The sequence below is a fragment of the Denticeps clupeoides genome, chromosome 4 (assembly GCF_900700375.1).
Source record: "Denticeps clupeoides chromosome 4, fDenClu1.1, whole genome shotgun sequence".
NCBI classification, from domain to species: Eukaryota; Metazoa; Chordata; class Actinopteri; order Clupeiformes; family Denticipitidae; genus Denticeps; species Denticeps clupeoides.
This window is the reverse complement of record NC_041710.1, coordinates 33649658-33670347: the sequence shown is the minus strand read 5'-3', so window position 1 is coordinate 33670347 and position 20690 is coordinate 33649658. Positions and strand designations below refer to the sequence as shown.

Genomic DNA, 20690 nt, shown 5'->3' with positions numbered 1-20690 from the left:
AATTTGTGGAAATAGTGTCACTCTTTCAGTAGGAAAATGCTCCCTGCCACACCGCAAAAATATATTCCATGTGTTGACTTGGACTCAAATGTTCTCCAGATCTTAATCCAATGTGTGCTGGAAAAACAAGTCTATGGATGATTACGGTATCATGTCTAGTGGTCCATGCTTCAATGGGTCAGGGCAGTTTTGCTGGCAAAAGAAGAAACCTACTTAGTATGGAGGATGTATGCTGGATATGCATATTCATTATTACATGCAATCAGGACCATGAAAAGTTAATAAAGTTTAAACAAATCTAAGGCACCCACCTGGACAGGGGTTCATTTAAGTGAAACTGAAGTGATTGTGAAACACTGCAGCACAGCACACATTGCACATAACAAAATGTGTCCTCTGCTTTTAACCCATCACCCTTTTGAGCAGTGGGCAGCCATGACAGCAGTGCGTGGGGATGGTAGTTTGCTCAGTGGCACCTTGGCGGATTGGAATTCGAACCGCCAACCTTTTGATTACGGCCGCTTCTTAACCCTAGGCCACCACTGCCCCTAAACAAGAATTTAAACCAAGAATCTCTATTTACAGTCCTGGCAGGTATTATGTTCTAGTTCAAGGTGGATATCAGTGTAGGAAATCTGAGCTAATAACAGTGCAGATTTGTCTGCAAGTAGCTGTATTCAGCATTGTATAACACAAGCATGCATAGACAAACACAATTTATTTATCTATAAATGCAAGAACACAATAAAAAGCTGCAATTCAAAATGCGGGGCTATTCTGTTAGGGCCAAAATAATATTTCATGTTTGACCATTTTTGCTCATTTCTTATCTGAACCCACACACACCATCAAATCCCTCCCCCTGAAGCCAGCGCAAACTAGGCTGACTTGTGGACTGTTTGCAGTGGTTGATACATGCTAGTGGGAAATGGGAAATGGGAAATATTTAAAACCAAATTTAAAGTGCAGCAGTCAAAGAAAATAGTTGCATAATATACCCCTTCCCATATTTCCTATAAAAAAAAAATACAGTGCATCAGACCAAACCTAAGACACAACAACGCAACACAATCCTGAGAGACTAACAACCCTCAGGCCAGACATTGTCTGTTAATCAGGAGATTAACATTGTCTGTTAATCCCCAAATATTTAGACCTCATTAACATAGCTATAATCATTCTTCTTACTGGTGCATACTGGGAAGGCCTCAATAAATTTGGTCAAAGTTCGCTTAAAAAAAATTATTTCGTCTCTGGTTTATATGAATAATAACAAAATTGTTGTGTACATTAACTAGCTGTAAAGTTTTCTGTGCAGTTTTTTTTTTATTCATGTCCACAATCTGCTTTAAAGTTTACTTCATGGACGTCTAAATGTATATGCTTGTATTATTTGTGATCTCACCCTGCTGAACACAGTCCAGCTATGAGACTTTGGGGTTTGGGGTAAATTTCACTGCTAACAGTAAATTCTAAAATGATGCAGGACCACTTGAGAAAACCAGCAGACCTCGTTACTACTGACCACTGTAGCTACAGAAGAATATCAAGTGGTGTAGGGTGGGGATGAATGGAACCATCACCCACAGTAGCCCTGAGACCTGATCTACACACTTCCTGTTGTAATCTGTGAATCAGAACCCAAAACAAATATACACAACACAACAAGTCAAAGCCCCTCCCAGTACAAGATGTAAGTGGGTCACATAGGTAATAAGTGGTCATCCCTCTCTTCTGACTCTTCTCCCAGTGTTTCTGTGGGCACTCCTCTGTATGTAGGGGGATCATCTCTGTTGCCTTTGGAACGGCACACAAAGTCACAGCCATCCTAAACAATAAAAAAAAAATATATATAATAATAATAAGACATATACAGACTGCAGGTAGCTTCATTTCATTCTGTGGCTCCACCTATCCAAATATCCATTAAAAATATTACACACCCTCTTGTGTTTTCCAGAATAAAGTCAAAACATCCAGTAAATCTATGCTTGATACATTTGACTCTTTTTTTATTTTAAACAATGACAGTATTTATCTTTCCTGGTGCTACAAACTGCTGATGCCTCACTATCTTGGTTTTGTCATAATTTGTAGTACTTGTGTGTTTGGCCCAATGACATTTCACTGCTACTGTACCTGTACTAATTGTACATCTTGCATACATTGCAAACTGCACTGTAAACATCTATGCAATTTCATCTTAAGTGTAAACTGTAATACTCTGGATTATGTACATCTAAGAGAGTACAGGTGAGTGGTGGTATTGACAAGAATACACATGGAGGAGAAAAGAAAAAAAAAAAGTCACATAATATCCTGAGGGGCAGGATATTATTTTCTCAGTTTCAGATGCTCTTAAGCTCTGTTTCCAAATTAATTAATGGTGAGAATTTTTTTTCCCTTAAACAAAAGGGTCACTGTTTTAAAATTAACTCATTAAAAGAAACTAGGTTTCCTTTGACTCAAAATAATTACAAATGAATTCTTTGATATTATTTTAATTGGCTGCACGCACCGCGGTTAGGTTTCCAATCTCTGACCAGAAGGCATAGTTAGGAAACTGTTCCACTCCTTTGGCCCCAACCACTAATCGCTGGTAGAGGAATCCCCCAATCAGGTACACTGCCAGGCAAGAGAAGGCTCTGGAAAGCAGAGTAGGGGAAGTCACTGTTTTTGCTTTTTACATGAGTCACATTTATTGGCCAAGAAAGTACCCGTGTGCGAGTTCCTCACATGATGAGCAGTATGGAGCCAGCACTCAGCTTAGAGGGCAGCACCGGACAGACAGCATTGGAGTCCAGCTCAAAGAGATAGAAACAGTCCCTCTTCCGGTCCCGATCTTCCAACACAACTTTCAGAGGACCCTAGGAAAGTAGGAGCAAGAGATAGCGTTTAAACGGACAAGACAGAGACACACCAGGGTGGTAGTAGCCTAGTGGGTAACACACTCACCTATGAAACCAGAAGACCACAAGGTCACAGGTTTACACTTAACCCTGAGTGTCTCCAAGGGGACCGTCCCTGTAACTACTGATTGTAAGATGGTTCGGCCCTCTAAGTCTAGTGGTTGTAGCTTGCGCAAAAGAGCCAGGCTTTTAAAAATTTGTACAGGTCAGGCCTAACTTTTTAGAACTCTGTATTTTTTTTCTATTATATTATGTGAGTATATGGTGATAAATATTTCATATACTTTGCAAAGAGTAGATTTGTGCAAAAAGTAATGTGATAATACTAAACAAATCTGCTTTCATGTACTGCCCAACCTAGCTTCTCCTCAATAACCATAAACACAGTGCACATGCAGACTGCCTTCTGCACAACCCTTCTGAAATACTGCACAGGCATCACTACACTTAAGTAATGAAAGTTTTTTAAATTTCTTCTGCTCCAGCATTAATCCAGTTTAAGTTATTGTTGACAGTTATACTGATCAATTCCATACCTTGACAATAGAACGTTAATAAGGACTACCACATTTAACAAATGCAACTAAATTTACTTTGGGTGTCAACGTCACATCACACCCTCCAATTAAGTTCACACCAACACACTTTCCACAAAGAGAAAAGTGAAATAAGCTGGTTGGCTTGGAGAAACAAAAAAACAAGCCTGTTACTGAACATACCATAGCAATGTCTCTGTTGCAGGAAATTATAATCATGGCTTTCCTGCTCTCCTGAGAACAGTGGAAATCGTACTTCTCTCCCTCTCTGTAGATGAGCATCACCCAGTCTTCTGCAGAAATCACAGGACCATCCAAGTAAGGCCAGCATTCAAAAGACAGATCGTTATAACTGACGTTCAGCTATATATTTTTTGGACATTATCCAAGTTAACAGATCATCCATGAAACAGTTGGGTCAACACAATAGATTTTAAAAGCAGAGAGAAGCACAACAACCTGGCATACTGTCATCACATAAATCACATCTGCGAAGGACCAGTGTGGAGAAGAATCTTGGGAGGACCTTTGGTATAGCTACTCTAACCATTTCAGTTTGGACACTTCAGACACTTACAACAACAAAACATCTGCTTCTGATTTTCATTTGTAGAAACAAAAAAATGGAGAACAATGGCAACTCGCCTCCACCGATAGCTTGGGTGGCGCTGTAGTTGCCCACCATGACCTTCTTGCCAGCCTTGTCCCTCTGTACCACCCCGGCATCCTTCACACTGTCGGCGTCCCCGCAAACCTTGAACAGGAAGGTGTAGTTGTCTCCCTGCACACTGGCCTCGACCGAAAAGCTGCACATAGTGAGGAGGATAAAGAACAAAACAGGGGAGGCGACCAAAAAGAAAGAAACAGTTCCAGAGCCCCAGCATATCTTACGTGGTGTTGGCGAGGGGCTCCAGCAGCTGCAGCACTCGCTCCTCTTTCGGCGACCCAAGGACGCATTTCCTGGCAAGGCTGCTGCTGCTCTGCCCTCCACCGGCCAGGAGAATGAAGAGAAACACTGCGGCCCATTGAAAGTTCATGGCTGCAAATATACACCTGAGGAAGAGGACTGCTCGTTAGAATCATCATCAGCAATAAGAACAAATCGTGTAGATCCCTGTTGTATGATCTGCAGCAGGTATCAGGACTCAGGGTCAGATTACTGCACCGGAAAACAACCAGCGTCTCACTATACAGCTGAAAACGCCATATATTTTATATATTAGTGGGTGACTCTCTCTCTCTTTCTCTCTGTATTTCGGACCTGTCAGCTAGAAGATTCTCAGCCGGGAAAGATTCTCCGGCTCTGGCGCAGATGCACAATTCAATCACGCGAAATTCCCGAGTAATATTTTTGATTGACAGCTTATAGCAATCTCAGCTAAACAGCAGCAGGCGAAAGTCAATGCGGAAGTGAAACTAAACAACTGAAGACATGTGATTACCGCACGCGCGTCCGGTGACAGGCGGAACTCCAGTCGTATTCCGGGAGCTTGGGGGTGGATGAGTGGCTCCGCGTTCCAAATCAAAGTAAAATAAAACTTCAAACTAAACACCCCGTTTTCACGTTTCAAGCCAGACGTGGATCGCCGTGAATCTGCCGATTTATGCTACCGCACCGACTCGCGCTAGCAGAGAATGGTGTTAGGGGCGGAGCCTAATACGTCGGAGCAGAAGCACTTCCCGATTGGTAGCGCAGTTCGGCGGAGCATCTTGGAAGTTCCGTTTCCGGATTATTTCTCAAAAATTGTATCATTTGCTTCATAAATTCCTCAGCCAGCGTTCTGTTTGTACCCCTACACATACGTAATGTACAAAAAGAACCCTCTAAAATCATACTTGCTTTAGTTTCTGTGACAGATCAGCTTTTTAATGTGTTGTATTTAGGCAGAAGTGAGTTTTTTTGCTTTAACTGCAGAAGAAAAGCTTCAATTTAACTTAACTTGAAATCTTCTGTTAGTTCTCAGACCCAGATCATATCCTTCATCATATTTATTTTTTAAAGATACATTTTTTATTGATTTTGTATTGTATTATTTAGATTTTTTTTTTTTTTTTTTTTACAATGGATGCTGGTGACACAGCTGAACAGCAAAATCAAATCAATCAGGGTCATTGAGATCTGCATCACTGTCACAAAGTTCTATTTTGGTGGGTGAGCATGAAAGGCACAAATTAATTAAGGCATTCATTATTTGATTCTGCGTGCTTGGTATGTCAGGTTTCTATATGGAATCAGTGGTGGCTGGTATGATGGCGAGCTGAAACTGCAGAGTACAGACATGTGATGAACAAGACTGATGTCTTGCTTGTTGCTGCAGCTGTGTCTGTTTCTCAGGCTGGAGGTAATCTCAGAGATCTGTCCCAAGGCTCCCTTTCAGGGTAGGAGATGTTTAACATCAGTTTTGTCTGAGCTTGTAGATTTCATTTGACATTAGAAGTCAGTTCGTACAGCAACAAGTTGTTTTATCGTATGCTGGCCCCACCACTGGAGACTATATGTTCACTCTTCTGCTCAGAATTCCTCAAATTTAACATTAACAGCTATAGTAATTTCTGTCTTTGTAAAACATGTCTTAATATTATATTACATGTCTTGATGATTTATATTTTACCATTTTTAAAAAATAAAAGAATTGTTAATCACATCAGCCATTAATCCACCATTTGTCTAAGAAAAACAGAAAAAAGGAAGATTTTATATACACATTAATGCAATCTATTTAACAAGTGTAAATATTTTAAGTGAATATATGCTTAATGTAATTGTGTATTCTGTTAAACTAGTGTTTCTTTAAAATATTTATTAGAGTATTTCTTTTTGTCTTGTGGAAGATTTGATACAGCTTGTTTGCCTCAAACCAGTTCAGACTTGCCCCAGATGAAGAGAATGGGTGGTTTAGTGGGTGATTGAATCATTGATCTGATTGATCATATTTGTCAGGGGATGTGAATTTTTTTTTTAAAAACTATATTAAACATCAGTTCTGCAGAGGGAGTGTCCTATTTCTACTGACTCCCACTGGTTGTACTGGCTTCCAGCAGCAAGCAAGGTGTGTGTGTGTCTGTGAGAATTTACTATTCTTCACCCAACCCCCTACCACCACACCCTCACTTTCCATACACACACACACACACACACTCACGCCCTTTACCTGCTGGAGTGTATGTGCACACCCGACACAAGCACACCAACCAATCACAGCCTGGGACAAAGACAACCAAGAGATATACTTCCTGTTTTACTGCTTGACAGAAGACTTGCTCTGAGGCAGAAGGAAAGCAAGAAAGGAAGAGAGCGCAATTTGGGAGCAACTCTGACTAAACAACGTCTAGTCAAATATAGATGGGGGCTGACACTTAGAAAGTAGATTTTGGAGTGAGATGGGCTCTTCTGGGAAGTGACAGTTGCGAGAGAGAAGGAGAGGAGGAGTAAGATAAGAGTCTGTTCAGACTTGTTTGGGAATTTGCAGCGGGAAGGGGGAGGAACACACACTGGCAGGCCGAGAGTGGGGGTAAGGTTTTCTGGGGATCCCAGTCACAGGAGAAGGAATTGGACTGGACTTCTGATCATTGTGTACATGTGACCCAGCTCTTGGAGTGTGGACGGACATGCGGAATGTGTGAGTGTTGTGCAACTGTGTGAAGGGGGTGGAGAGACGGAGCTCCAGTGGGCCCGCTCAGGTGAGTCTTACAGATGGCTCAGCTTTAAAGATCCCTTCTGCCTGTCTAAAAGTGTGTTTACTCTCCAGTAGAAATGTGCTGCCGTTATGTTGTGTTCTGACTTGTTTGTGCATCTGTTGCACACCCTACTGCTGACCCATTTCTGTTTCCTATGATTCACCCGTTTGCTGTCATGTTGAAATATACAAAACCTCATTGCTCTGTTCATCTCTACATAAAATAAAATCATTGTTTTGATGTGTTCAGTTTCCACTGAAGGCAGTTGTAAAAGTTTCTTCCAGAAAGTTGTGTTTTTTGTCAATTAGTAGCACTTTTTCACATTTCCTTATTTGCACAGCATTTGGTAATCTTTTTAATAGGGCACATGAAATTCCAGCAAGACAGACAGAAGTCGTAGGATATTGACTGCAGTGTGTTAGTTGAATTATTTGCTTTTATTTGAGGGCTGGAACTGTGACTTTGACTGCAGCAGCATTGTGACAGGCAGCACTAGCCGGAATGTTGGAATGTGCAAATGCTGAGATCACCACTACTAACATCTAAAATGATTGCTGTGATCTGATTATTCATGATTTCTCTGTGTGTTATTTGTTATTTGTGTACCACAGCTACTTACAGTCTGGTAAAATAATTGACTGATATGATTCAAATGAGTGACAATATCTCACAATATCTTCTTCTTCCATGTATTTTTTATGAGCAGCCGCATAGGAACAATGCCACAAGTAAATGTTACAATTGTTGTAATATGCATTGAGTAGTAAATTGAGATGTTGTATGTTCAGACACATGTTATGTCAGACACACACTATTCCTTCAAAAACAATTCCGTTCTTCATCATTCCACATGTCACCTGCATGATTGGCAAGTGAGAGGCACTGATGGCTGGAACCATGACTGAGGATTCATGGGGAATGTAGTTCAATGGTGCTGATTTCATAGAGGATGTGTTGTTGATAAAGGATGTGTTGTGAACCCCCACAGGTTAGTGAAAATTATGCAGCCATGGAAACCAGACAATATTCAGACAAAGCTGGACAACGAACATATCGTGACATCAGCCCCCGGCCCAATCCACGTTCAGGAGAGCAGAGAAGAGCAAAAGCAGGTGACGTACTGAAAGACAGGACACGTGACAGAAGAAAGGAAATGGGACGGGACGAGAGGGGCTTACACAGAGAGGGGGAGGTGAGTTCATACACTTTCAGAGAAAGAGAGGGTGGGGTGGAGCAAAGAGTGAGGGAACGGAGGTGGAGAGAGGCAGAAAGGCACACCAGTGTATCTGTACAGTCCATGCTTCAACAAGCTGAGTTCAGAGAGAGAGAAACCGAGAAAAAGAAAGGTGACACATTCCCTAGGATAGCCCAGCCAAGGCAAGGTCGGGGTGAATGGATGTACCTGATCCCAGAACAGGAAAGATGGATGGACAGAGAAAAAGCAAGAGAGATAGAACAGTGGATCAAAGACACAGAGGAAAAGCAAAGGAGCGCAAGAATCGATGTCGAGACAGTTAGGCAGCGTGCAGAAAGGAGATACAGAGACATGCAGAGATACAGAGGAGAGGAGAAATGGAGAGACAGGCACAGAGACCGGCTGGGAGAGGAGCATGAACTTGTCCAAAGGAGGGACACAGTCAGTGAGTACAACCCCAGAAAGAAAGACAGAGACCAGGACCCACAAGGGGAGAGGCAGCGTGTCCAGGACACTGATCGTTGGGTAAAGAGGGAGAGACAATTTTATTCTCCACAGACACATAGAATCATAAGAGCTGAACCAGCAGCCAACTTCTCTTACTACGAATACAGGAATGCCACAAACAGACAAAGACAGAGGGACACTAGAAGTGAGGGAGAGAGCAGTGGAGGTAGGGTTGTGGTAGAGAGAATGATGGTGAGACAGCGAAACAGTAAAAGTGAAGGAGACATTGACGAAGACAGTCAAGTGAGGAGGTCCACAGAGAAGCAAAGAGGGATGGAGAAACCGAGAGACTGGGAAAGAGAGCGAGAACATGGCCAACAGAGAGAGAGAGTGAGTGAGTCTGAGATGGGCTGGACCAGGCAGATGGATGACAGAAGTGAGAAAGAGGAGTGGAGGAAGAGACGGTACGAGGAGAGGAAAATCAGAGCGGAAGAGAGGAACATGGAGAGGAACCCCAGCTGGGTGGCAGACAGAGAAAACCCCTCATTAACAATGGAGGAAGGGGGAGAGAGAGGCAGAGAGAGAACGGATACGGTTGAGGCAGACAGAGACACGGACAGGCCAGAGACCACGACTGTGAGACAGATGTGGCTGGTGCCTGGCACTATTCGAACCAGACACTACACTGAGTCCTCCTGGGACGATAACTACAGTGGTGGGCGACACAGGGAGAGATGGAGCAAGGCAGGAGAGACCAAGGGGTTCAAAGGTGAGGATGGTTGCAACGTAGCGGGTCTGGGTGAGGAGACGGAGGAAGGGAACGGGTCAGATGCTGTAGAGGGAGAATGTTTGGAAGAGAGTGAGCAGAGTGAGGAACTCAAGCTGAATGAGAGCGAGGGAGGCAGTGATGGCGAGTGCCAGAGGGTGGCATCAGGAGAGGATGGGTTTGTCACCGTTTCCAGTGGAGCAGAGGAGGATGAGGAGAGTTTTGAGGACTGCAAGGAATTCTGGGATAGCAATACAAGGGACAATGTCTCTAATGAGGCCCGAGGTGGGCAGGAGAGGGCGAGAGGGTTGGAATGGGGAGAGGAGGAAAAGAGAAGTGCAGAGAAGGACGACAAAACGGTCACTGTCTTCTGCCTGATTGGACAGGCTCACACCTTGTCAGTGTCCAACAAGAGGGCGTATCTTGACCTAGACAACTTGGAAGCCATGGAGGCTGATCAGCCAGTATCTCAGGGGGAGGCTGGTCAGCATTGTCATGCCCACGAAAACGGCTCAGCAAAGACGCCTTCTGCAGAACATGAGGAGAAAGATACAGATGGCCACGTGAGGGAGGAGATTGAACACTCATCGGAGAAAGCCATATCTGAACATAACAAGGACTTTGAGGCAGCCCTGGACACCAGATCTGCTGCAGAAGAGGGGCATCATGGGAACATTGTTAACAAGGAGACAGAAGAAAGTCCAGAAGAAGGGACAGAGTGTCAGGGGGAGTGTGAGGAGACTAAGAGAGAGGAAGAAGGGAGAGAACGCCATGAAAGCTTTGAAGTTGAGGACACATGGACAACAGCAGAGGAACCTAAACGACACTCCCAGGCTCTGCATGTCAAGTGGGCCCAGAATATCCTATGTGACATAATGGGCTCCCCAGAGGCTGAGGGTCCAGCACACAGTTTCAAGAACACAGAGGAACTGATTGAAGGAGTGGTGCATGCAGGGAGCCCTGCACACACAAGACAGACTGGTGGTAATATAGATAATGGGGCAGAGCCAAGCAGACAGGCAGAGGTGAGCATTTTTATACAGGCAGAGTGTGAAGAAGAGGAGGTGGAGAACATGGGGAGGCAGGGGGACAGGGAGACAGAGGGATCAGAGCAGAGCAGCCACACCGAGTCAGAAATGGAGGCAGAGCCCATCTCACCACCCTTAGGCCTGTCAGATGAGGAGTCTGTGAAGAAGGGGGCAGAGAAGGGCACAAAAGAGGTAAAGAAAGATGGACACCTGCTGCACAGCACCAAAAGCTTCTCCGAGGTGGGTAATAGCCCAACCTTCAGGAGGAAGGGCTTCCGAAAAACTCTGGAGAAGAACAAAGAGGAGCATGAGGAAGGACTAGGCAGGGATCGACGGACCAGAGTATTTCACTCATCAGGTAAGGTAGTGTTTATTGTTCACTTGATTTTATATGACTGAATTTATTAATCCAAACCATGAGTTCTGAGAAAGAGACTTTAATATGATTTCAGAGTCTGATACTGTCTCAGTATGTAATGTTGGCATTCCTGACTATTCTTCTCGATACATGTATGATAAACACTTGTATGTACACACAAGAAGATGCAGTAGACTTGACCTCTGGATGAGGTAAAATACACTGTATAGGACATGCTGGGCAAGTGGCTGCTTAATTCTTGGGTGATGTCTCAAGTTGAGATGGATTTCATCTACTTGCAGACTACAAAATAAAGAGCAGATGTATTTGCATTTTTTTAGTATCAAGTTAGTAAAGTGAAGTGATTGTCACATGTGATACACAGCAGCACAGCACACGGTGTACACAGTAAAATTTGTCCTCTGCATTTAACCATCACCCTGAGTGAGCAGTGGGCAGCCATGACAGGTGCCCGGGGAGCAGTGTGTGGGGACGGTGCTGTGATCAGTGGCACCTCAGTGGCTCCTTGGCGGATTGGGGCCGCTCCCTTAACCGCTAGGCCACCACTGCCCCATATTGGTATTGGAGTATAGTATTGGAGTTTTAACATTATAATAAACATGAAATAATGTGTTGGGGAATGCGTGGGGGAATAAGGGCCTTGATAAAAGAGGTGACCAAGAACCCAACTGTCATTAAGGCGGAGCTCCAGTGTTCCCTTGTGGAGAGTGAAGAATCGTCCAAGAAGGTCAACAATATCTAATGCGCTCCACCAATCAGGCCTTTATGCTAAAGTGGCCAGCCGGAAACTACCCATTACAAGGAACATGGCTTGAAAAAAACACTTTAATGACCCTTAGACTGTAAGAAGAAAAATCCTGTGGTCTGAAAAAAAAAAATAGACTTTATGGACCTAGTCGTCATGTCTGGATGAAACAGGCACTGCTCATCACCAGGCTAACACCAGCCCTAATGTGAAGCATGGTGGTGACAGCAAACTGCTGTGCGCATGTTTTTCTGTCACAGGAACTGGGCAACGACTCATCTTCCAGCACAACAGTTACCTGAAGCACATACTCAAGACAACAACAGAGTGGCATCAGGAGCAGTCTGTGTGGCCCAGACTTGAATCCAATTGAACATCTCTGGAAAGACCTAAAACATGTTGTCTACTGGCACTGCCCATTCAATCTGAAATTGAGAGGACCAGCAGGAAAGAATGGGATAAAATCCCTAAACTTGTAGAGATATACCCAAGAAGCCTTGACGCTGTGATTGTAGTTCTAGGTGCTTCAATTGAATATTAAGCAATGGTATGAATACACACTGGCTTAACAAGCTTTCGGCAACAAATATAATTTGCACATATTTCTAAAGAGTTGTTTTTGCCTTGTCATTATTAGGAACAGCTATACTTAAATCTCTAGTTACAGGGACAATCGTGCTGAGCAAGTGTCTTGATCAGGGACACAATGGTAATAAGTGGAATTTGAACCTGGGACTTTGTGTTCTTCTGGTGAGTGTGTTACACACAAGGCTACTACCTCCCTAGTGCAAAATTAATCGTTATTGCAAAAAGGTATCAGAATGGCACACCATTCACTCACACCTATGAATAATTTAGAGTCACCAGGCGATCTTGTGTGTATGCCTTTGGACAGCAAGAGGAAACGGGAGAACCCAGAGGTCACCTGCAACACAAAAACACAAAAAGAGAATGCAAACTTAGAACACTCAAAGCCAGGACTGAGATTCAAACTCACAACCCTAGAGGTGTGAGGCCAACCTGCTGTGCCATTAGATCCTGTTAATAGTATATTTTTGATTTGAACCTTTCCAGGTATATTTTTAAACCATGACACTACCCTGATGGAATTACAAAGGCCTGCTCAGTTCTGCTCATTTGTTGTTTTGGACAATAATATGCTGTGCAAGCGTCTTTAGTCTAACAACTTAAAACAATAATGTTTTATAATAGATCTGTTATCAGAACTAGAATTCAGTCAAAGTATTCAGATGTCTGTTTTCATGTGTGCATTTTGTGTATAACCTCCTATATCAATGGTGGTGGTTTAAAAACATTTAGAGAGTGGGTCCTCTACCCTGGAGATCTACCCTCTTTGCATGTTGCGGTACTGTATTTATTCTGTAGCCCAACTACCTAAATGTGACTCTAACCTGGGGAGTTGTGAGTTGTTGTCTCCATCTCACAGTTTGTCTCTTTGGTGTGATGCAGAAGATGAAGACGACCCCTTGAGCTACACCTGGGGTGAGATGGATCTGAAGTAAGAGTCCTCTCACAGCATCTGGCTTTATTGAAATAAATCTGTACCTTTCACTGCACAGTGCTGCTACAGTGAAATGGGAATGTGTGTGTGTTTTGTAATTGTATCTTACATCACAATGTAAAATCATATAATGTCACAAAAACATATAGTTGCCTCACATAAAAAGCCATTCTATGTCTGTTCTTATTTTTTCCCTCTCTTTTCTTGTTCTTCTATGTCAGGAGCTCAGCAAGTGCAATTGGCATAATAAGGAAGAGGAATTCGAAATACTTCAGTGAGTAAATCTCTCTTTTACTTTTACCCCAATAAATGAATTACTTTCAGCCAAATAAATCACTTCAAACATCACCATCAGTTGCTTGTTGTCCTTCTGGGAAACAGCTTTATGCTGAAGACTGTTGCAGGGGAATGTTTTTGGATTGGTCTGTTTCTCGCTTTCTGCTCCAGGCACTTAAACAGGTTTCAGCAGGAATGGCTGCATTACTTTTCATACAGCAAGAGCATGTTTAGAGCCATATATTCCCATGAACATTTTTTTCTCTCTCTTATCTCTCTTTATTTTCACTGCACACTGTTTGTCTGGTCATTCAGACTCCCAGCTGTATCAGCAGTACAGTGAGGTTGTACAGAACAGGGAGCTCTTGCGACAGACAGAAACCTTGTACAGTTATGATGACTCTGGGACCACACCCACCCCCAGCCCTGCACAGAGGCCCCTCCCCCCAGTTCCAAGCAAGCCTTACCCGTATACAATCAACAAATCAGGTTCTTTTGCAAGCCATACTCTGCCCCTACCTATCCCACATGGACGCCGGCCACCCTCACCACGCCTCTCCATCTCCAGCCAGTCACCCACTCTGTGGCAGCATCTACCAGGCGTGAAAAATAATCCAGAGATGGAGGAGATGAGTGAGGACCAGCGACAGCTTCAAGAGGTACTATAAACTCAAAATACATACAAAAATGTCATATTAATCTACTTGTGGAATGTGTCTGAATAGAACAATCATCACAATCATTAATCATATTTTGATAATGCACTCAAAAAATTATTTGTTGGGTTAACTTAATTCAATTATGTCACCTTTTTCCACACATTTGAGTCATGCTATTTGAAACTAAGGCAGGCAAATAGGACCATTCTATTTGCCTGCCATAGTTTCAAATAGCATAATTCAAATGTGTGGATATATATGTCATAATTGGATTAAGTTGACCCAACAAATAATTTTTGAGTGCATTATCAAAACATTATCCAACAAATAATAAGATATATGATATAAAGGTATTAGCTCTTTGCTTGGTTTTGGGACATTTTTTTCTGAGAATTAATTATGTATGGTCACAGTGTCACATGACTTCTTTTAGGAGTAGCAGGATTAGAGATTTTTAGACTATTTCATCATGGAAGAGAAATGTGAAGTTCCCCAGTAATAAATACATATGAACAGATCAAATCGTCCACATGTGCTGCTGCACCGTGTCATAAAGACAAATCAATGCTGGAGTGATTATCATTCTTGTGTTTTACACTTATTGAAAATATCAACAGTCTGTCTATCACTGGATGATGTCACTGTCTGTCTGGACTGATGTGGTTTTGTTCTGGCAGGTCCGCTTTGAGGTGGTGACCAGTGAAGCTTCGTACTGCCACAGCCTGGACATTGTTGTTGAGCACTTTGTGAAGTCCAAACAACTTGGGCTGCTGCTGAGTACCCAGGATAGGAAGTGGCTCTTTTCTCGACTGAGTGATGTCAGGGCCATCAGTCACAGGTTAGAAAACTAGGAACATTGGCCATTTCGTAGCCAAGTCCTGTGTGTGTGAGTGTATGTGTGTTTTATTCTGTACAAATGTTATCTACTTGTAATGTCCAGCTTCCTGTCCAAGTTAGAGGAGAGAGTGGAGAATGACCCACTGCAATTCACCGTATGTGACATCATCATACACCACTGTCCCATGTTCCGCATGGTCTACGTGCCATACCTCACCAACCAGAGCTACCAAGACAAGACGTACCAGAGACTCATGTAAGCAGAGCTTGTGTGCTTATAATAATGTAGTGTGTGTATGTCTGTGTATACTGTATATATAACTGTACATTTGTTTATGACAGAGTTTATGACCATTTTAAAACATTATGAACATTTAGAGCTATAAACATTTGGTGGAGTTTTATTGCTCTGAACTCCTGTTTATTGGTTGACCCCAGATTTGAAATTCTTCCCATATTGTCTGTGATAGGGATGAGAATTCTGGTTTTAAGCGCTGCGTGGAGAAGCTGGAGCGCAGTTCTGTGTGCCAAAGACTTCCTCTACGCTCCTTCCTCGTCCTTCCCTTCCAGAGGATCACACGCCTCAAGCTGCTGGTGCAGGTGAGTAGTTTCTCTTCCTCCACATCTGTGCACTGGGCAACCTTTGTGTCTCAGGGTGCCGTTTTGTAGATAAATTATTATTTTGGACTGCTAGAGCAGTGGTTCTTTGTGAATCACTGTATCTGCTGTCTCTGTATTGCTGAATTCCCTACTAATAAAGGGAATGGTGCTGGTTATCATCTGTATGTACAAATACATTTATATATACAATATATTTTTGTTGTTAGGTTATTTGTATTTGATGGAAAGTATTTAGCCACTTCCTTACACACTAGAAAATCACTGCCCCAATATTAATTGATCTTATTAAAATCTAAATTTTTCTTGATCTAATGAAGTTCCTGTAAAATAAACAGAGATGTAAGTAAAATCAGAGGCCCTTTACATACAGGTGTGTGATAAATGGGTGTGACAGGACAGGGTGAAAAGAAAATCCCATCCCAGATGTCTCAGAACAGAAGAGGGGAAAACTGACAACCCTCATCTCTTCTTTCATGAAATCAGTGCTTTTTTTTTTTTTTTTTAGAACATTGTTAAAAGAACAGCCCCTAAAACAGAGGATGAGACTCAAGCCATTAAAGCTATGAAGCTGCTGGAGAAGGTGAGTGGGTTTTCCATCCAAAGCTGTCTTTAAAACATCAGCTCTCCTCAACCCTTTATTCTCACTGTGTGTACAGATGATACAGGAGAGCAATGACAGCATCACACAGATGAAGAGCATCGAGTCACTGGTGTCTCTCAGTGCCAAAGTGGACTTTGAATGCAAGGTGAGCCTGTCTCTGTCTTTCTGTCTCACTCTCTCTCTCTCTCTCTCTCTCTCTCTCTCTCACACACACACACACACACACACACACACACAAACACACTCTCACACTGTGGACTGGATATTTATTTTGAACAGACGCTACCACTGGTCAGTCAGTCTCGGCAGGTGGTGCGTGAGGGACCTGTGAAAGAGATGAGGGATTTCTCCATGAAGGAGAATGAGCGCGCTCTCTACATTCACCTCTTTAATGATTACCTGCTGTTGTCTCTCTACAAAGAGTATGCATCTCTCTCACACACACACACACACACACACACACACACACATAATATTGACTATATATGGACTTTGCCACTAATAATCCGATTAATGACTATTATGAAGATTAAATACAGAATTTATTTATATTAAAAGATATTATAGTTTTTTATGTGGTTTTCATCTGGCTGTTACTCTTCTCTCAGAGGTGGCAGGTTCACGGTGATCGATCATGCTCCTGTGTCAGAGCTGAGAGCGGAAAACTGCCGCCTTAAGTTGATTTCGCTGCAGGCGAACCTCTTTCGTCTTCACTTGGCTAACAAAGCACTACTGCTGAGGACAGACACACAGTAAGAACGCTTGTGAAAATACCATTGGTCCAATCTGATGTTATTACAGTAAATCCTCATTACTTCTGGCAGGTGTGAGTATATGTAGCTAACCAAAGGATTCCATGTGCAAAATCTGAGGGTTAAGTATATTTTGTCTCTGCAGGAGTGATAAACTACGCTGGATTTCAGCTTTGTCACGTCCCCATCCAGAAATTGACTTCATTACTGCTCAGGGTATGTGTCACTTCTTGTGCCACAGGAAATAATGTTTCAATACATGACCATGTGACCAGCTGATTCACCACAGACAGGGTGAGGTCAGAGGTCATCAGACTTTAGTGGCGTGAAGTAGCAGATACATTCGGTCACCAGAGAAGGGCATGCTAACATAAAAGACCTCTCTCATCTCCTGCTCTGTGATGCAGATATCCCCCAGATGCAGTGTATCCGTGCTTATATCACCCAGCAGCCAGATGAACTCAACCTGGAGAAAGCTGAAGTCATATTAGCTCATCAGCAAAGCAGTGATGGTAAGAAACATTAATACATCAACATTTAAGGAATGCACACTATAACCATATCTTAATGGTATAATTCATATGATGATGTTGAATAAATCACTACAATGCACTGAGAGGTCTTTTATTTATTTATATAGAAATGTTGTCCCTGGTTAACACATTTGAACATCCTCTTCCCTCCTCAGAAATGGAGAAAGTGAATGGTTAAAACAAGCTTTATCAACTAATTTTTTCATGTATTATTAACAAATTAACTAAAGATTTTTATAAGTAAATAGATAAAAGAAGAATGAATAAGAACCTTTCATCTTTGTGTATGTGATGTAGGTGCAGGTGTGGGTTTGAGTATATATCATGCGTGAGAGCTGTCAATCGTAATCTCCTTTCATTTTAGACTGTTTTAAGTGACAGAAATAATTACACACCAACAGAAAAGGTACTTAATTTGTCTTTTTCAAGAAACAGGTGACTACACTGTAAAAAAGTAAAAGTTGGGAAAACGTAAACATTTTTATCAATTTATGTAAACCAATTTATGTAAATCCTGAGGACCCTGACCTTACACTAGTGAACAAGCCTCAAGCATAGTGTGTAGAGTTGTCCTTAGAAATAGTTTGAAAATAAGGCCCTTTTGTCATGGGGCTGTAGTGTGACTCGAAGAAAGAGCAAATGTCGGAGGAGAAATTACACAAAGTGGTGGGTGAGTCTCCACTGTTTACTCTGCGAGCATGTTCAGCATACACTGCAAGGATATCCTATGAAGGATAACAAAACACAACAAACAGGGAATCGGGTGAGGAAAGCAGGAGAAAGGATCGGGCTTACTGGAGATGAGGAGTGTTGAGACGAGTTGTTGCTACATTGACAAACAATGACCGAGAACCAGCCGGCAATCAGAGCACTCATTAAATGGAGAACACGTCACCCGGTTCCGCGTTCATGTTGCCACACAACCGAAGTCACGTGACACCTTTAACTCCTCATACACAAGTCTTGGGTGCTTTTTTGAAAAGAAGTAATTTTAAGTTTTCAGGAGGAGACTTGAGAGTAGGATGAGCGTGCAGTAGGTGCTAGGGCAGGGAAGGTGTTAGTTCATGTATTATAAAGTCTGGATTGAGGGTGTTTAAGGCGCAAATAGGCCATTTGGGCAGTGGTGACCTACCGGTTAAGGAAGGTGCCCCGTAATTAGAAGGTTGCCGGTTCGAATCCCGGTCCGCCAAGGTGTCACTGAGGTGCCACTAAGCAAAGCACTGTCCCCACACACTGCTCCCCGGGCACCTGTCATGGCTGCCCACTGCTCACTAAGGGTGATGGGTTAAAAGCAGAGGTCACATTTCGTTGTGTCACCGTGTGCTGTGCTGTAGCACAATGACAATCACTTCACTTAAAAAAAATGGGATGGTTGAAGTTGAATAAAAAAAATACTGTTTTGTTATATGCAAAAATACAATAATAATTTTCTCCATTTTCACAGCCCACAAACTTCTCTGCATTTTCACAGCCCACAAACTATGCTTCCATATAACTGAAACTTTGTTCTAATTCATTATGTCTGTCAGTTTGTGTTATCCGAGCATTTGCTCTTCTCGACAAAACTGCTCACCCATCAAGTTGGATGGGTTGAGTCTCATACCTCATACCTGAGACTGGGGTTCAACAGAGATTTACCACCCTGTCGATCCTGGAGGGTTGTAACTCTTTAATTCGGGGTACAAAAACAGGTAGTTTATTCAGGTCATCTAGTGAAAGACAAATGTGTGCGTGTGTGTGTTTTTTTGTCTTCACTCCCCAAACATGCTGCTGGCCTGTTTGTGACACTGGGCTCCTTATTTTAAATAATGGACTTTGCTGTCATTCATGCTACATTCAGTGCATTGTGAATTTTCTTGGAATCCTTGCCAGACTTGAATTTCTTTCAAGGATCTAGCGTCAGCCCTGCCTGCAAGATTCCTTGGTTTTTATGGTGGTGTTTCTGGGGAAAATGTGAACTGGTTGAAATGCTGCTGTGTTTCTTCATGTCTCATTATTTCCTCTGTGCCAGGTTGGGTGGAGGGGACGCGGATGTCAGACAGACAGAGGGGATGGGTCCCTGAGTCTCACCTTGAATTGATCACTAGTGAGAAAGCTCGCCAGCGCAACCTCATGGACAGTCACAAAATTACTACTGCCACAGCTGCTCTCTGACCACATGCAGACGGACAAGTGCAGGACAAGGGACTTCTGCTGAACTCCTTCCAAATCTGCCATGACTGACTCAGGACCTTTTCACCACTGTAAGAGCTGTTGTTAGTGTAAATTGAGCAGGTCAACTACAACTGCTGGAGCTGTCTGGAGTGAACTTTATTTTATGAGTTATAAATATACTTTGCACAAAAGTGGAATGGCCATCTGCAGCAGGAAGAGGATTAATACATCTCAAATTGTATATGTATTGTGAACAATTTCTAGTGGAATAATATGTGTTCCTCATCAATGCCTGTTTTCTCAGTTAAAGTACATACCCCATGATATATGCAATACTACATTACTGCAAAAATTTGCTCAATTTGCAAGACATTTTCACAAAGTGCTCTTGTGGAACAGGGAATTCACACCAAAGGCTTTGCTACAGGATATTCAGCAAATAAACAAGATACTTTGTGTGGATTTGTCTATTTGGCTCACTGAGATACTGTCATGCCTGGGTTTGTACAGTGTGTATGACAGAAACTGGTCAAACATGCAACTTTAATTCCGTGTGAAGTTTGTTGATTGCCACCAGACGCATCTAACAAAGGTGAAATATCCACTGCTCCCCAGCGCCTGTCATGGCTGCTCACTGCTCACTAAGGGTGATGTAGTGTTTCACAATGACAATCACTTCACTTTCAAATGCAGTTCAGAACCAGTGAGCCAGCGACAAGGTCATTGACAGACAAAGCTCACCGATACACCTGGGGTGCACAGGCAGGCCAATGCTGTCCAATCTGCCCAAACAGAACAGCTACTGAAGCTCCAATTGCAGAAACAAAAACTGGAACACATGGAACATTACAGCTTGTTGTGTATGTAGTGGAGTAGCTGGTTGCCAACCTGTGTCCACCACCAAAGGCTCTTACAATGGATGCATAAGCAATATAAAAATGTTGTGGTCTGATGGCTGGGCAAGTTTGTGAAACTGAAGTGATTGTCATTGTGAACACAGCACAGCATACAGTGCACACAACAAAATGTGTCCTCAGCTTTTAACCCATCAC

At 42.7% G+C, this 20690-nt stretch overlaps 2 protein-coding genes across 4 annotated transcripts; one reads left to right on the top strand and one right to left on the bottom strand.

Moving 5' to 3' along the window:
- Positions 1–1318: 1318 nt before the first annotated feature.
- Positions 1319–5101, bottom strand: m6pr (mannose-6-phosphate receptor (cation dependent)). Of its 2 annotated transcripts, none has more exons than XM_028977595.1 (7): positions 4888–5101; positions 4337–4498; positions 4091–4251; positions 3629–3738; positions 2737–2867; positions 2519–2645; positions 1319–1828 (listed from the first exon to the last, which is right to left on the bottom strand). In XM_028977595.1, exons 2-7 carry the CDS (start codon positions 4480–4482, stop codon positions 1703–1705), a joined length of 801 nt encoding a protein of 266 aa, XP_028833428.1. In that variant the 5' UTR covers positions 4483–4498; positions 4888–5101; the 3' UTR covers positions 1319–1702. The 2 variants fall into 2 exon arrangements, with proteins under 2 accessions (XP_028833428.1, XP_028833431.1); XM_028977598.1 differs by lacking the exon at positions 4888–5101 and adding an exon at positions 4707–4870.
- Positions 5102–6620: 1519 nt separating this feature from the next.
- LOC114788945 (rho guanine nucleotide exchange factor 19-like) lies at positions 6621–20100 on the top strand. 2 transcript variants are annotated; one of them, XM_028977920.1, is made up of 16 exons: positions 6621–7126; positions 8112–8315; positions 9918–10917; positions 13154–13202; positions 13427–13479; positions 13797–14140; positions 14818–14978; positions 15081–15233; positions 15448–15577; positions 16104–16178; positions 16255–16344; positions 16479–16621; positions 16808–16951; positions 17097–17167; positions 17359–17463; positions 19496–20100. In XM_028977920.1, the coding sequence occupies exons 2-16, from the start codon at positions 8133–8135 to the stop codon at positions 19636–19638; spliced, it is 2844 nt and encodes a 947-aa protein (XP_028833753.1). In that variant the 5' UTR covers positions 6621–7126; positions 8112–8132; the 3' UTR covers positions 19639–20100. The 2 variants fall into 2 exon arrangements, with proteins under 2 accessions (XP_028833753.1, XP_028833752.1); XM_028977919.1 differs by lacking the exons at positions 6621–7126; positions 8112–8315 and having other exon boundaries at positions 8324–10917.
- The last annotated feature ends 590 nt before the right edge of the window (positions 20101–20690 follow it).

Excerpts from the sequence above, each read along its gene's own strand:
- m6pr (XM_028977595.1), bottom strand. The coding sequence starts at position 4,482 with ATGAACTTTCAATGGGCCGCAGTGTTTCTCTTCATTCTCCTGGCCGGT. Across the intron at positions 3,739-4,090 it reads CACCCAAGCTATCGGTGGAG|AAGACTGGGTGATGCTCATC; the intron begins GCGAGTTGCCAT and ends TGATTTCTGCAG. Across the intron at positions 2,646-2,736 it reads GGCTCCATACTGCTCATCAT|AGCCTTCTCTTGCCTGGCAG; the intron begins GTGAGGAACTCG and ends TCTGCTTTCCAG.
- LOC114788945 (XM_028977919.1), top strand. The coding sequence starts at position 8,421 with ATGCTTCAACAAGCTGAGTTCAGAGAGAGAGAAACCGAGAAAAAGAAA. Across the intron at positions 14,979-15,080 it reads GTCAGGGCCATCAGTCACAG|CTTCCTGTCCAAGTTAGAGG; the intron begins GTTAGAAAACTA and ends TGTAATGTCCAG. Across the intron at positions 16,345-16,478 it reads AAGTGGACTTTGAATGCAAG|ACGCTACCACTGGTCAGTCA; the intron begins GTGAGCCTGTCT and ends TATTTTGAACAG.